The sequence below is a fragment of the Myzus persicae genome, unplaced genomic scaffold (genome assembly GCF_001856785.1).
Source record: "Myzus persicae strain clone G006 unplaced genomic scaffold, MPER_G0061.0, whole genome shotgun sequence".
In the NCBI taxonomy this organism is placed as follows: domain Eukaryota; kingdom Metazoa; phylum Arthropoda; class Insecta; order Hemiptera; family Aphididae; genus Myzus; species Myzus persicae.
In genome coordinates, this window is record NW_019102874.1 from 203,030 (window position 1) to 219,895 (window position 16,866).

At 28.8% G+C, this 16,866-nt stretch overlaps 1 protein-coding gene across 3 annotated transcripts in view; it reads left to right on the forward strand.

The window, feature by feature from the left end:
* The window catches only part of LOC111033330 (tropomodulin), a 52,949-nt gene that overhangs the window by 6,187 nt on the left and 29,896 nt on the right, over nt 1-16,866 (forward strand). The window contains exon 1 of one of the 3 annotated variants that reach the window (XM_022314014.1): nt 13,322-13,548. The exons of the other annotated variants lie outside the window; for them this stretch is intronic. Coding sequence (XP_022169706.1) covers nt 13,513-13,548 — 36 coding nt within the window. The 5' untranslated portion in view covers nt 13,322-13,512. Of the gene's footprint in view, nt 1-13,321; nt 13,549-16,866 lie in introns of those variants that run through there. 3 annotated transcript variants of the gene reach the window in all.

Sequence of the window (16,866 nt, forward strand, 5' to 3'; positions counted from 1 at the left end):
TGCATTACTACTAGCTTTTAGAGTCTTCGCACTCCTATGACTATAGAATAGTACTAGTAGTACTTGTAGTAGTATCGTAGGTATATCTTATAGAGTATAAACTGTATAACATCTACCTATATATTATATTTATTACGATGTCGTACAGACTAATTGCGTTTGAACGTCTTCGCGACAGTGAGTAAAACGTTTGGCCAGCTCGTGCGAAATATTATAATTCTTGGCACCTGACAAAAGCGCGCCTTGTGTGTATATGCATGTAGTTATATTATTATATACGTAAATAGTAGGTAGGTACATATTATAATAAACCCTCGCGGGCGAGTTTATCCGATCCAAGGAATGCGTGACACGTCGTCGTAGTTTACCGTGAGATCCTTTGCTCGCGATTTGTCACGCGGTTCCCTTCATACCCCACCACATCGAACGCTTTGGTCCATATGCCACCCCGGAGCTCGCAGCCGACAAAATATGTTATCGTTTGTCAGTTGTCGTACAACACCAAAAACTACGATATATCATCCGAGAACATTCTCTTTCTTTCCCGCCGTGTTTATTATAATTTATAATACAAGCGGAGACGAGCAGACGACACATAATAATAATACTGTGGATAGACTACGACGACACGTCCTATTTCTTGCAGCACCTATAAATATAAATAACAATGTGCACGGCGTGCCTACCTACTATACCTACCCGTGTTTGTTTGGTTCTTTTGATAACAATAATAATAAATTCTTACGGATGCCGCAATATTATCTACCTACCTAATTTGTCATTGATTATATTTTGCTTTTCGAGTTCAATACATTCAACTGCAATTATACATTTGTATGATATAATTTACCTTTTAATCAATCATTACCCATCTATTTTACAGTCTTTGAGATTAATTTGAATACTCATGGAATGTTATAATATTATGCCGGGTACATGTATAATGTGTAAGCAATTCGTACAATTTCGTAAAATAAATTTTAAATTAAAATTTTTTAGCTATTGTAGTTGACCTAGTGCCAATAGGATGTTACCTACTGGCTACTACCTTCCAATCACGATCTGTTCCGAATCAAAACAATTTGAAAGGATATTTTTATTAAAGCTTCAACGTAACTTCGATAATATATATTTATATATATATTTTATATTATCATAAAACAATGCGCAGTCAAACATATCAACACAATTGTGTGGATACTATTATATTACTATATCGTACATGGACATAGGTACCTGATTGTAGAAAAGAGTCTATAGTCTGTCACCAAGCACTGAAGCAGTATGCTTTTTTTTACTTTCATTCATAAAGTTGTACATGTTTTTGTAATAAGCCCTATACAGTTTTAAATTTAAATACTAAAATGATAGACTGACCAGTGACGATATTTTCTCGATAAGCTGAAAAAATTAAAACCAATACAATTTTATATTAATAAAAATTATAAGCTTATCAGAAGTTGTTATAGATAACTATAATACAACAATTATTTTTTTTTTATCTAATTTTTTTTTCACTTCTATCGAAGTTTAGTGTGCAATGTGCATGTGTGTATGTGGACCCTGCAGGCACAATTAAACGCATAAAAATGATTGACATCTAAAAGTTATATTGCAATAATAAAAATAATAATGTATTCATGTTTATTGTCTGTAAAGACTGTAACCCATAAATCACACTCACAAGTGAACAATTTAAATGATCAAATCCAAATGGTTTAAATACATATCCACTCTAAAGTAATGTTTATAATATTGAGTTGAATTTTTATTTCGTAGCCTTTTTTCTTTGGTATCTTATTTTTTTGGTTTCTTTTCCTGCATTCCTTTTATAGTAACTTGTGGAGAGCAACCTATTGTAGCTGTATATTTTAGGTAATAATATATCGGTACCTATACGTGCCGAAAACCGGTAAAAAAGACGCATTAGATATTGTTTTCCTCCGCTTGTTTGCTGTTTACCATTTACTCGGATCACAATGACTTTATTAAAAATAGCCGGGTTTTATTTGATGTTAAATAAACCATGGGATTAAAATTTTGTATGCTTGGCAGATGCGTTTGTTATTATATACAGTATGGCTCAGAGTGACGGTTGCAGTGCCCACAGCCCATAACTCATGTTAAATGAATAAGAATACATTTTTTCAGGCAAATTTATAAGTATATTTACACGATTAAAACCTTATTTATTGGCATAGTTTTCAAAAGTCTGCTTTCATTTTTAAAATGAAAAAATATTTGAAAAATGGATTTAATTTGATTTGTGGACTCGCATTCAGTAACAGTTTTTGGAGTTTTTTCGTTCTGGGACACACTGTATATTATACTTGAGTATAGCTTACAACTTTTTTATTTTTTTTAATAATAATAATACGTTGACCTAAAATGTGATCCATTGGAGACATGTCTATGTTGCTTAGTTTAGATCGTATTGTGCATATCACAAGCTATGCAAAAAGTAAAAATTCAAAAGTATATAATATCTGTATTCTATATTTCTATAACACCATGCGTTACTTATTATTATATACACTAAGAATATTCTTCCGTTTATTAAACATTTAAATATTCAACGCTATTAATTATTATACAACGTTGTTGGAAATGTCTTCAACGTCTTCTAGAGATGGTTAACCCACGAATGATAAGTTCTAATGTTTTATACTATAATTTTTATTCCTTCTAAAAATAGGACACTTAAAAATATTTAATATTTATTTAGGTTTACATAAGCAAGTCTTAAATAATCAAGTAATCAAGTGTATAGTCTTCACTTTAAAAGATTTATGTTTGGTCCATTCATCATTATTTAAATATTTACGAGTCGCAACAAATGAATCATGAAATGGTTACACTTTAAAAAAATCAGGCAAGTCACAAGTAGGTAATTATAACGCTCTGCTATATACTAGGTGTCTAGAGAAGTCACTGTAATGGATGTATTAAATTTGAATTCAATGGTATAAAATAATTTTATGCGAAAAACGATTCTGAGCTACTAGACTACCTTTTTTGAGGTCTAATAGAAATAAACCTATAATATTTCTAAATATATATTATAATAACATTGTGATTCACGTAATTTATTTCACTATTAAAATTTATAGGTATTCGTACATACTGTAGTATATAATTTAAATTAATTTTTCTAAAAAAATGCATGTGAAAAATATGTCATAGTGTATTTGTGGGTGTATTGTATAAAATATTATAATATAATAATATATTTTAAAAGTTTCAAGTACCCAGGAATAATAATTTTAAATTACAACAAAATAACTAAAATTGTTAATCTTTGTATAAATATCTAATTTCGTCCAAATTGTATATAGTAAATAAACAAACTGTATTTATATAATTTTTAGATTTCTTGGTTTCGGTATGAATTACTCACATGAAACCTTATTCTAAATGTTCAACTAGGTATCTATATTATAAAAATTGAACATTTTATAAATTTTTAACTAGAAAATAATTTGCAAATTTTTCAATTTGATAAATTATGTCTACCTAATTTGAACTTTAAATGCTTATAAAAAAATTTTTTTTTATGTATTGTTTTATGTTTTCAAATTGTCATTGTAACAATGTATTTATTAAGCCTTTTGATCCAACGAATACAATTTTATAAGCATTTATATAGAAAAAAAATATAAAACAAATTTGAAAGGTCGATAAATAACTAAAAGCGAGCCAAAATATTTTGAAATTTTTATCATGAATAGAAAATATAAAATAAATAGCTTATAAAAATGTCAACTATCTATGGTTATTACTAATTTATGAATAACGGCAAAACAAGATAATAGTTGCATTAGAATTTTAGTTAATTTACGGGTGAATAACCATTAACCAATGTCTAACTTCAAACGCCCGTAAAAAATTAATTTTAGATTACGGTTAACTTTTTTTTTGTTAAATGTAAGAAAACTTCAGGGCAATATTGTACAACAATTTCAAATCTTAGATGTACATAGAAAAATATTTATGAATTTCTAACTTGAAATAGTTTGCCAATTTTCGTGATTTTGATGAGGTTTGTCAAAATGTCTAACTTAACTTCAAACGCTCATCGTGGATTTACGCTTAACTTTTTTTAAATTTCTACTCACGACAACTTATGAGAAACGTTGTATTGAATTTTCAATTTTTTTGACAAAACAAAAAAATGTTTATTAACAATAATTAAAAAAACTAATCAAAATCAACATTTTCTTATGACTATAAACAACTAAAAAAGAACCACAGTACAATGAAATGTTATTGTGAATAGAAATTAATAATATAAACATTCAGTGGAAATTGTTTGTGCTTAAGGTTATTATTTTTAGAGTTTTGGAGCACTAAAAAACAAAACAAATTTTTCCAAAAATTGGTTTCGCGTAAAAATCTCAGTTTTTCCTTACGCTTTTGAAAACAATTGGTAATTTTTTATCCCAAAAGAACCAACAATAATTACTTTCTTTCGAAACATTTTTAGTATCCCAAAAGGTGATGACAGAAACAAAAAAAAAACTACGCTTCATTGTAAAATCAATACCTACCTACATTCATCGCTCCGTTCAAAATCTAAAATATACAGTGTCAATATTACACACCTCGAGCTACTAAACATACATAAATAATCAATTAATATTTTGTTTCATTAATTTTAAATTTGTAGGGCCTATTAGCGTTATCCGGGAGACACCACTAGGAGGTTGGCTCTTTTTAGTTCACGTCCATAATTACAAAAAATAAAATAATCTTAAGAAGATATTGCCGATTGTAAATCCAAATCGGAACTGAATGTTGAAACGTTAAATATTAGTTAGTTTCATAACTGCTTATCATCGCTTGTTTATGTACCCAAATGTGTTCTACACATTTGCAGTTATTCAAAAAAACTCCAAATGACAGTATTTAGGTACTACGCTCGGAATAATTTAATGAACTGTAATGATTGTGGGTGTACGCTTCGTCTGTATGTACACCAGGGTTTAAAGTGGTGAAAAATTCCAGGGGGGGGGGCTAATGTCTCCATATAGTTTTGAGCGTTCCATACTACATAATTGTATGTATAATTTCTAATGTATAAAATCCTTATTTGTTAAAAGGGATGCTCTTTAACCGTCGTCAGAGGTAGGGGGACTGAGTCCTCCTGCGTTCGCCCCCCCACTATTTAACCCCTGATATACATCGACCATAGTATAACGACACCAACGCCATACACTATTGTCTATTATATATTACACAAGAGCAAGGATGTTACATATTATTCACACGGATGCATGAAACAACGAATTGCCTATACATAACTCCTTATACAACATGTTTGCAATGGCGAGTATTTTATATTTTTATCTTTCATTAAAATTAAAAAGTGCACAATTCTCTAATGTTCACAGAACCCAATAGAAATTTATTATTTGAAATGAAGTAATCGGAACTTCTTACTTTAGTTTATTTAGCAATGGCATAGTGTATATTATTCTTCATAGACAAAGACGAGATTTTTTTTTATAAATTCAAAATACCATATGTAGAACTCTTTTTACTTTAATTTTTGTGGAAGACTGAAGCGTTTGAACACTGGTTGGTCCAATATGTAGTTAGAACACTAGACAATTTAATTAATGTTTATTGCAGTATAATATGGAAATATGTAATATGGATGTTATAGTATAATATTAAATTATTTATACATACCTACATACTTAAAGTAAGGTGGTCATACGTACCGGTTTTTAATATTTTTCCTATCAAAATTATAAAAAAAACGTTTGTCCCGATTTTAGTGAATAAAATATAGCAACTTTAGACTAGTCACTGTTTTAACGCATGCAATAATCTTATATTATATGAATATTATCTTCACAGTCGTCAATCAGTGCAAAAGTCTGAAAGTTGTCCTACTAGTACATCAACGATATCGCCTTATCAATACAATGATATATTGCTGGAGTAGTGGAGTCTGCTACAGAGAAATAAAACGAAAATATGTTTTTGACACCTTATAGTTATAATTTAATATAGGTAGCTGCGAGTAGGTTAAGCTACTAATTACTTGTGCCGGGTTGCACTAAAATTGTAACCAATCAATTCCCAATAGTGAGCTAATGGTCCCTAAACTAAAACGTGATTTAGGGGCTCGTGATTGGTCCATTAAATTTTATTGAACCATAAAATTAATACATTTTTCATGCAAACTCGGCATAGGTGATATATTTAACGTACCTATGTTGTATAAACCGTAAAATACTCATTATTCTGGAAATTATTTAAAAACGTTTTTAAAATATGGATAGGTACAAAACAACTTTAAAAAAAAATATATATTTTTACAATTTTTACCTTTTTGAATGACTACATACATTAATTGTAAGTTCATATCTCAAACAGAATGTTATTCAGAGTATCTAGAATTTTTTTTAAATCAAATTTCGGACGAATAGGTAATTAGTTATGACAAATACTCACAACTCATAATCACATTTATCTACCGGATATCCGTAGTAATGGGTATTTTAAATTTAGATATACCTACGTATTAGTAGACCAACATTTGGCACTTGGCAGGGTAACCAGTGCAACTCCACTCCACTCATCAAAACTTTAAATAGGCACTTATAACTTATACACTTCTCATCAAAAATTCGATTTTAATGTATCAACTTCAAGGTACTCTAAAAAAATTCTGCTTTAGGAAAAGGAATTAAAAATGTATTATGTTGTCTTAAGAAAATAAAAACATATAAAATTAAGCAATAAATAATTATAAGAAATATATATTTTCTTAACAGAATTTTTTGTAACGACTTAAAATTATATATTCAAATATTTTCAAAAACGTTAATAGTTTTTCAAATAATTTGATACCCGTTATATGTTTATACACAGAAAAAAATAGTTGTCATGTAGGTTTTATTAGAGTAGGAACTCTACATAATAAATATTCCTCTCAATATTTAACTTTATATTAACTTTGAAAGGAATATTAATAAAAACACAGGAAAAACATACTGTGTAAATTAATTGTATTAGAGCCTCAGAGAACAAAAATCAGATATTTGAATGAAGAATAACGATTGTAGAGTTATTTCGTTGTAATTCAAAAACATTCACAGACCTTGGTAAAATATTAAGTTATACATTTTACTAAATGCAATGAAATTTTCCAAGCCTTTGCAAGATAATGACAATTTTTAACTGAGTTAGGTTAAATTGATTTTAAACATTTTAAAAAGTTTAAAGTTAATAGTTATCCTAAATTTTTTTTAACTCAGTTAAGTTAAAAGTTATATGGAGACTTACAAATAATCTACTGACTTGAGTTAAGTTATTTTTTTTCATTTAATGCATTAATAGCCAGTTATAACATAGTGTATAATAAATATACTATAGCCAGGTTTTAAATAATAAAAAGTATACCTATGTTTATGCAATGTACATCATCAATAATAATAATTGTTTTATATTTATCATTCAATTATTTTTAAATTTACCTAACTCGGTATTGATTAAAAGTAACTCGTTATTTTTTTAGTTAGTACCAATAATAATCAGTTAAGTTATGAATTAGGTTAATCAAAATTAAATTTTAAAAAGTTAAAATCGACTTAACTTTTTAACTCGTTTTTGAATTTAATTAGTTGTGTAAATTAATGTTAAGTACACACTAATTTATCGTGGTGCTAAAATAATATAACTTTGTGTTATCTTTAGCAGTGGTGTCCACGTAGGGTACCATTGCACTGGTTTCTTGTGGGTCCCGGGGCCTACATACAATCGGGGGTCCCACTCCGGTCTCTGGAGCAAACACTATAAATGCATAACTATTTATCTGGATCTTTAGATCCTTGAATGAAATGTAGATCAAAATAAATTTGGGGGAACCATTATTACAACTTCTCTGGTTCGTGGAAAACTTGTGGACCCCACTGTATTCAGTTGGTATGATTAAACCTAAAAATTAATCTTTACAGAAATAAGATCACACTAGTTCATAATCCTAACTTGAAAAATGTAACAATCTCATCAAATCCCTCCCTTGTCTATTCGCCTATAATATAATATTACTATGCTAATCGACGATATTATTGTTATTTTTTTTTTTTTTGTCTCAATTTCTAATAACATACATTGACTGTTCGTTGGAACGGAAAGTAGGTATATAGACATATAAATATATAATTGTGCATTATACAGTTTGTAATTTAACACAAAGTACTACGCCTACCCTAGATGCATTGTGTACTGTAAACAGTGTAAACGTCAAGTATTAAAAAGTCTAAATTTTAATCTGACTCCCTATAATAATACACATTCTATTTATTATTACTTATCGTTGCACGGCAGTTAGATAATAATAAACAGAAACGCATTGTACTTGAAAGAGGTGAAACCTGTTATGGTGGTTAATGGGTCGAAACCGCATTGACGTGCTATTATAGCTTGGCGTACAGTTATTAAAACCATTCGTATTTCACATTTCGACACTCCTAAATCTACCAGCATATAAATATTGAAATTTATATATCTAGGTTTTTTCGATTGTGATTGTTTGCTGAATATTACTAATTTGCATACAATATAATATGATATTTTGATAGTAGTTACTCTTACTCGAGAGCTGTTATTCAGTTGAACGACACCGTATAATATAACCGCGATTAAATGGATGCCGTTATAAAAATTTAAAGAAACGTGATGAACGAGACTGCGCGAGCCAACATTTATTGCATAATATAATAAATAATATAGATAAGTATTGTATGTATTATGTGTGTCTGTGTTTGTGTTAATATATATAATATTATTATGTAGATATTCATTTTTCAATTTACTTCATCTTTATTCTTTGTTTATTTGTCATTAGTCATTACACATTTACACATTTACACCTACCCGGGTACATTTCTTAGAAGAACAATCACAACAAATCTAAATGTTCATTGCATATTATACTATTTATGAAAGATTTTTACTACTATTAACTAATCGCTCAATGAATATGTATAACTATTGAAGAATAGGCGTCTCACATAAATGTACACTATTTTTTAAATGTCCAATATCATAAATCATAATATTAATATATTATAATATATAGTCTTTAGTCAATAAATTATATATTTAGAACCCGGATAACTTCGCCTAATGTCGTTGAACTAATTATAATTAAATTTAGACCGTGTTATTTTTATAATCCTGAATGGTCTAATGGACGACCAATTAATTTAGAGGACTTTTATGTAGAGGACCCGTTGCCAATTTTTAATGGTTAATTTCGAATAATAAAATGAATTTCCGCATGTGCAAATTTATCCATATTAACTTTTCCATTGTGTCCGACCGATGACCAGGCAAGTACATAAACGTCCGAGGTGCGATCCTCTATCGTTTTGACACATTTAAAATGTTGATAATGAAACTTAAAAACCACATGTTTTTTCTACTTTGAAATAATATAGACACTGGACATTTTCTTGCTATTAAATATGTTAAGATATTATTTAATTTTAAAATATAAATGATATCACTAATCACTACGACACTACTATGTGTACTATCGTCATACAGAGCTATATATATATATTGTCTGAAAATATTACAACATTAAATTAGAACAAGGACACGAAATATGTAATATATTAGGTATATATCATAATAAATCTTTACTTACAAGATATCCACATTTACTATACATGTAAGCCTCATTACTTAGTATATTTTATCATATTATTGCTATTTAAATAATTTACTTTACTACTGAGCATTATTCATACAGTAAGTTGAATTAATTTTTGATAACAAATTGCATTTGAAAATGTCATTGTGTGTATATACTATGGAGTATATAATATAATGATATACTTTAAGCGTGTCATCTAATTTCATCCAAATTTGAACTTAAAATATTTATAAGAAAAACTTTAATGAAAAAAACTGCTCCAAAAAGCGATGACAGACACAAAAATAAAAATCAATATATTTGCATTGCACCCACGATAGACCTATGATAGGTTTTTGAGTACTTAAAAGTATTATAAAACGGCAAAACGGCCATTGCTAAGCGGTGTAAAGCCTTATACCATGTGAACAAAGGTTGTACCTTACTACAACTCTACGCCTTGTACATATAACCCTATCTACACTGTGGTGTTTAGACCATACATCTCCATCTCCCATGACCCTTTTTCAATGTTCGAGATCTGATAACCATAAATTGCATTTTTAATAATCAAATATTGCATGTTAAAAAATCAGAAATACCTCCCCCCCCTTTACAAATCATTTGGCCACCACTCTGCCGGTACAAGATTAATCGTAGTTGCTGCCCTGGTTTTATAATCATTTAATCTATAAGAGTGGTATTCTGGTAAAGAACTATAGAAGAAGTGCTCTGTTATGCATAGCGTTTTGTGGTAGGTTCGATTGTGTCACTTTAAGATGGTTTATTGTACAGAATACAATGATGTATAAATTATATTGATATTATAATTATACTATTTACCTAAAACTAAATTAATTTTTCAAATAGACATTAACTATTCTTGTTTTTATTAAAATGTTAATCCAGATAGTGCAGTATTTTGTTGTTTTACTTGAATTTTAAAAATTTTTACCAGCATTTAGGTATGAGAGATTCGCTAAATTAATAATAGATAAGCTACATTCGGTACCGTTTATAACGACGCCAGTGACATATGGGGGGTATAAGTGTATAACTACGTTAATTTCAAGGTCCCGGCAAAATTCCGTTTATTTATATTATGTACAAACGACGTATTTTTTACGGTCCCCTGACTATCTTTATAAACGACTGTAGTTACCTATTGGATATTTAGTTTTTTCTCTGTAGAATAGAATTAATGATTGAAATATTGTTATATAGGCTACAGACCCTACACAAAAAGTTGTTGTATAAATGGGGTCAAATTTGTTTTGCCTTTTATATTTTTTTATGTGTACAAATTCCTGACTTTTTAGCAAGTTTTAAGCTGTTAGTTAATTGATTCTTTAATTAATCCCTTGTTTAAATGACTTTATGAATATTTTAATATATAGGTTGGTGTTATATAAGTAGGTATTCATTTACAAAAAAACTTTTCCAACAGCTTATGTGAGTTTTTTATACATATATTTGAATTATTATGCAAAAAATGTTTCTCTCAAGTCAATCGAGTTCAGTCTTGCAGTCTCTTGCAAAAATACCATTTTCTCTTCTTCTATCCCAAGTTGCTATCCAAGCATTTGGGCACATTCTCTGATAAGTTTCTTTGAAAATATCACAGCTGGTTTCGTCTTTGCCCAATAGATGTATACATCTATGGTAGTCTACATAATGAGTGAAACAGTACCGTGTAAGATTAGTGTTTTGAAATCTCGGGTCTACTGGGCAGCTGACGATGGGTAGTTCATCGATTATTTCAGAAGATGTTGACATTTTCTTGTTGGTAAATTCTCTGGTAAACCCTTTTTTCAATTCTATTTAATTAATGAACTTATGAAAGAATAAAATGCTATTATAGTTCAACTGCGAAATAGTCGTATATAGATATCGTAATTGAAATTACAAATAAAATAAAATAAATAAAGTTGTTGAATAAGAACATAATTATTTATTAGTGGCCATAAACTCATTTAAGTGTGTATGATTTGTAAATTTGTTAGTAAAATAAACATTGCTCAACATTAAACGTACATAATATGCTACAAAAATTATGTAAATGCATATAATCGTTGAAATCTACAAGATTTGTGCCAAACTGTACATCGTCGCAGTTTTTCTGGTTTAATGTTTGTAATATTAAAACATTTGACTTAATCATAGGTATTATGTATCCAGAGTCCAGACTATTTTTCTTCATTCAATTTTGTGATGAAACAGCTATGAATTATTGAAATACCACATCATATTAGTATAGTTTTGACAAATAACGTTTTAAACTTATTATTTATTGTAAAATTTAAAAATTAAAATTAAATTTGCTATTTATTTCGGTATTTGACATTTATACTTATATGTTAGGTACATAAAATTATGATTTTAAAAATGTTCGAATAACCTAACCAACAATTAAAATCTCTCAATTTCCTTAAAACTTATAAGTTTCTATAATTAATTTAAATAGCCGATTATGCGTTATTTTCTGTTCAATATACAATATACACTTAACAATCCAACTATAGTAGCATTAGTGTATTACTACAGTATAAGTAAAGTATATAAATACTATGTCCTATAGTAAATTATTAACTATAAAATTATTGCATGTAATAATTTTAAAAATAATCTTATTCGATATTTTTATGATATCGAATAAATAATAAACAATTCTCAAAGAGGCTTCATTAATGGTTAATAATATGATATAATCATTAATATTTAACATGATTGATGTCATTGAGACATTTCTAGGCTAATGTCTAATAATAATTTTAAATGTCTCGTAATGTCTTTTAATTGTAAATAAACTTTGTCTGTAGAATAGTTTCATTTTATTAGGTACTAATCATTATAAAAAGTACCCGGACTTTGTCTTAACCATCGGATGTATTATGTAATACAAGATTAAAAATGAATAATGCTATCCACTAACTTACTAACTACTACTGATATTACAACAATAGTATTGTTACAGATGGAAACCTAAAATCCACATAAATACTATGTAATCATTTCTCACTCGGGTCCCGGAGACCGGATTCAACGGATATAAATTGTTCTCGGTTATTGTTTTTACGACAAAGTGATAAATCTTCACTATGCTGTCTACTGCAGTGTATTAATACAGTAATAATAAAATTTTTACAACTGTATAGTCGGTATATATAATAGTGTGTAGTAACCATAAAGATTTCGCTCTTCCTCAAATCCAGTCACTGCCGGGTCCTGAAAACGCATATAAAATTATGTTATTATTATTACTACCTACTTCTATATACGGCCGCCGCCCACAATAAAAATACAGCGCCGTTTTTCACTCCAACAAAGCTTCCGAGGTGGCTATTCTTTCTGCACACACGAGTCGAGTGGTACGTGTTTTATATACATGACGTCTGTAAGCTAATCATTTCCATCGGTCCGTCATCGTTAATAAGATTACGCTTTTATTTTATTTTTCAACACTTCTTGGCAACCTTCTATAATTATCCGGTTGACAGCGGTGTGGCCCGATAACCGGACCGAAACATTTATAAGCCGTTGGTCGTTATACGTACGGCCGCGCTGCTGTGTATTTATTCTTATTTTAATTATAAATTATGACTTTCTGTCTTCCGATATGGAGGGGAACACGCCGATTCGGTGCAGATGCTGTAATACGGCCGTTTCCAATCTGTTAGTCGGTGCGACGCTATTCAAAGCCTCTAGACATTTACCCCCCGAAAACAAGAAAACCGCGTGAAAACATACTGTACAATATTTGACATTAATACACTTAGAGAGTATAAGCTTTCTCTGACGTACCAGACGCCGATCGCTACTGAATTTACTTAGCAGGCCAATAGAAATCCAACAGAATAATGGGTGTTACAGAGGAATACTACCACGAATGGAAGGTCAGTTTCGGTTTAAAATAATATAGATAATAATTATACTTAGACACGAGCGTGCGGAGGTGGATTTTTCGAAATCCCCTCACTGCAGGCTCGCTAATGCAGAGTCCAATATTTTTATCGTCAAATCACACAAGATAATGCATTATTTAGGTTTTCTTTTTTCTTTAATTCCACCACACAATCTAATTACAGGATATATTGGATTAGTCGTGTTAGGTTCTGAAAACGAGTATACCCATAGATTAGGTTTTTTAAACGAATTGCCTGTAACTGCAGATTTGCTTCATAGTATTCAGCGGCATCAGTAATAAGGATGAGCTTTATATAGTTAGACTAGTGGATTATATTTTTATTTTCGATTAAAAAATAAATTTATAATTACAATTTTTGATTAATGTTTATAAAACAGCAAGTTTCCTATTATTTTGCTTTGGCCAATAGTCGTGTTTACCGGAGTTAAACGCCGCTACCTATATAGGTAGTAAGTACATAAATATATTCAAAAAAGTGTGTAATAGGAATTTTGTTTGAAATATTTGCTGATTGAACTTATGGATACTATATTAGTGTGTTAGGTACTCATAATTTTTAGGGTGTAGCTTAGGAAATACTATAAATTACTTAAGTACCTAACCGGTAGTTAAGATTTGTGTACAATCCCAATATACATAATGTATTATAAATTATGATTATTGATATCTTATGATATTTATTAATTATAAAATGACTCTTGTTTTTTTGTTTAAGTAATAAAGCAAAATTATTTTGATGCCTTTTATGCTTTGGAAAAGCGATTATCATAAATTTAACAATATGGTAACTATGCATCAGGCCATCTGCATATCACATTAAACAATGTTATTATTTTTAAATAATATTGTTACTAAGCTAATTAAATTCCACATGGAGATAATATCTATTCCTAACGAATTATTAATGATCGCCTGGAGCTCATAACATTGATTTATAGACAGCAATAATCGGTCATTGAAGATTGTAATTGAAAATTTAATTAATATAATCGTTCTTGCAATTAATGATACACAATAATATGCCATATCATTGTAAAATATAAAGTGATTCCAAAGAACCATAGTTTTAGTTTTCTGTTCTACTTTTAGAAGAATTTTTTATAGAATATCTCCCGGTGTACTTACCTTACTTAGTAGGCAGGTATTCTCTGAAGTATGATGTGTGATAATAGACAATTTAGATTTGCACCGTGCTACCAACAAAAACAAAATTAGTGCAGCCCCCGTTCTTATTTTATCGATTTAACTGTTTAGGTTGATTGTGACGTTGAAGTTCTTGGTTATTAGCGCGTGTCCAGCACAGTATAGTAAAATCGAATTCCACTTGACGATTTGTGCGCCCTATGAGCGAATGAGGCCGATTAAAAATAAACCCCATAGACACGACCCAAATATCAATGTAAACATGTTGTATGTGTGATGATGGTTTTCTTACGATAAATATTAATATAAAACCGTTGCGCTATATAACATTGCTGACTATACGCCCACTCCTTGTGATATACAGTAAATATTTTGTGTGTTTTGTTGTTGTTATTCGCTGTTATTGTATCAGTCTATAGATATTTTATGAATATAAATAGGTATATTATAAAAATTCACGTCTAATAAAAAAATTGCAATTGAAATTGATTACGAAAAAAAAAACAATAGATATTTTATTTTATTAAATAGATTTAACTAAGACTTTAATGTAATCTTTCTGAGTAAATAACATTTCATTTTAACAGTTTTTGGGTTATCGATTTTACACGAATTGTTGTCGATATGTTCGATTGTTCTCAGTAATTGCTTATAGTCGTATTGTGTCAACAGCATGTTACAAATTCACAACATAATATAGTCTGCTAGGAGTCTGTTAAAAAAATTGCAGCACGAGATGTATTTGAAGGTCATTATTGGCTTTATTTTTAGTAGAATAATTTTGCCGACAAGCGCCCACTTCATTAAAAAAATTTCCAAAATAAACTCTGCGCATTTTTGCAAACTAAAATAAAGTATACATATGTAATAGAGACAACGTACACAGACGGCAAAATTAAATATTTCGCGAACATTGATAATGTAGTCCGTGTTGACCTTGTCGAAATTGCAACAAAATTAATAGGGTCAATAGAAAATGTAATCGTTTCTACGAACAAAATATTATATTGTTTACTATTTTTATATGAATTCAGAAGACGTTTAAAAAATATGATCATTAGTACTAATGTACAACGGTACATAATATATTGAAGGTTAAAAAAAATATTTCTAAAAATCTGCCAACCAAAATTATAATATAATTATTGTAATAATTCATAAATCATAAATATATGATAGTATGATACACGTATCAAATTAATTAATATCTTAAAACAATATTATTTTAGACTTAATTTATTAATATGCATTGTTGTGTAATCGTTATACTTGATAAAAACTAATATCTTATTATTTTAATTTACTTCTTATACCAACATTTAAAAATAAAAAAATTTAAATTGTTGGGATAAAATAATAATTTTTCACAGAAGAAGAAGAGACAAGTGGAATTTTAAACATACTAAATGTCTAAATGTATAAATTAAAATATAAACATTAATTATTTGTTATGAGTGTTATGAGTTTATAACTCTTAAATCCCTCGTTATATTCATTATATATTTATATACCTACACCAAAATAAAAGTATATTATTTTTACTCGTTTTCCTCAGCCTTATAATATTATCTAACCATTTTATATTTAAATAATTGAATATAATTTAAAGGTTAATTCACCCATTCAGGTAGATACAAACGTGCAAAATAAACGATGTAGTATATTATGTAGCTAGGCAGGTACATACTGACATTGAATTAGGTACGTATAAAAAAACAATTGCCTAGTTTAGAATGTCCAAATTTCGGTGTTTAATTAATTTAATTTGTTTAAATAATTTGATTCATTTGATTCATTTGATTCACAGAATGTTCTAAATTCAATTTTGATTCCAGTATAGAATCTTCGAATATCTATTAAATATAACCACTACTTACTAGATGCTATTCGTTAAAATACTAAGTAGAAGTTTACAAAACAAGAAATTTTAACCTGCCAGACATTTTGGCGCATGTTCAAAGTTCTGTTATGGTGACGCGGAACAAAATTTCGCCGACCGGGTTTATCTTTATCACGCAGAAGACAGATAAAAAAATAAATATGTATACAATTAATTTACTTTTTTGTGAAAATCTTAAAATAAATACACAATATGAGAAATCTACCCTTACACCGTATAACATAGCATAATTGATATTTATAC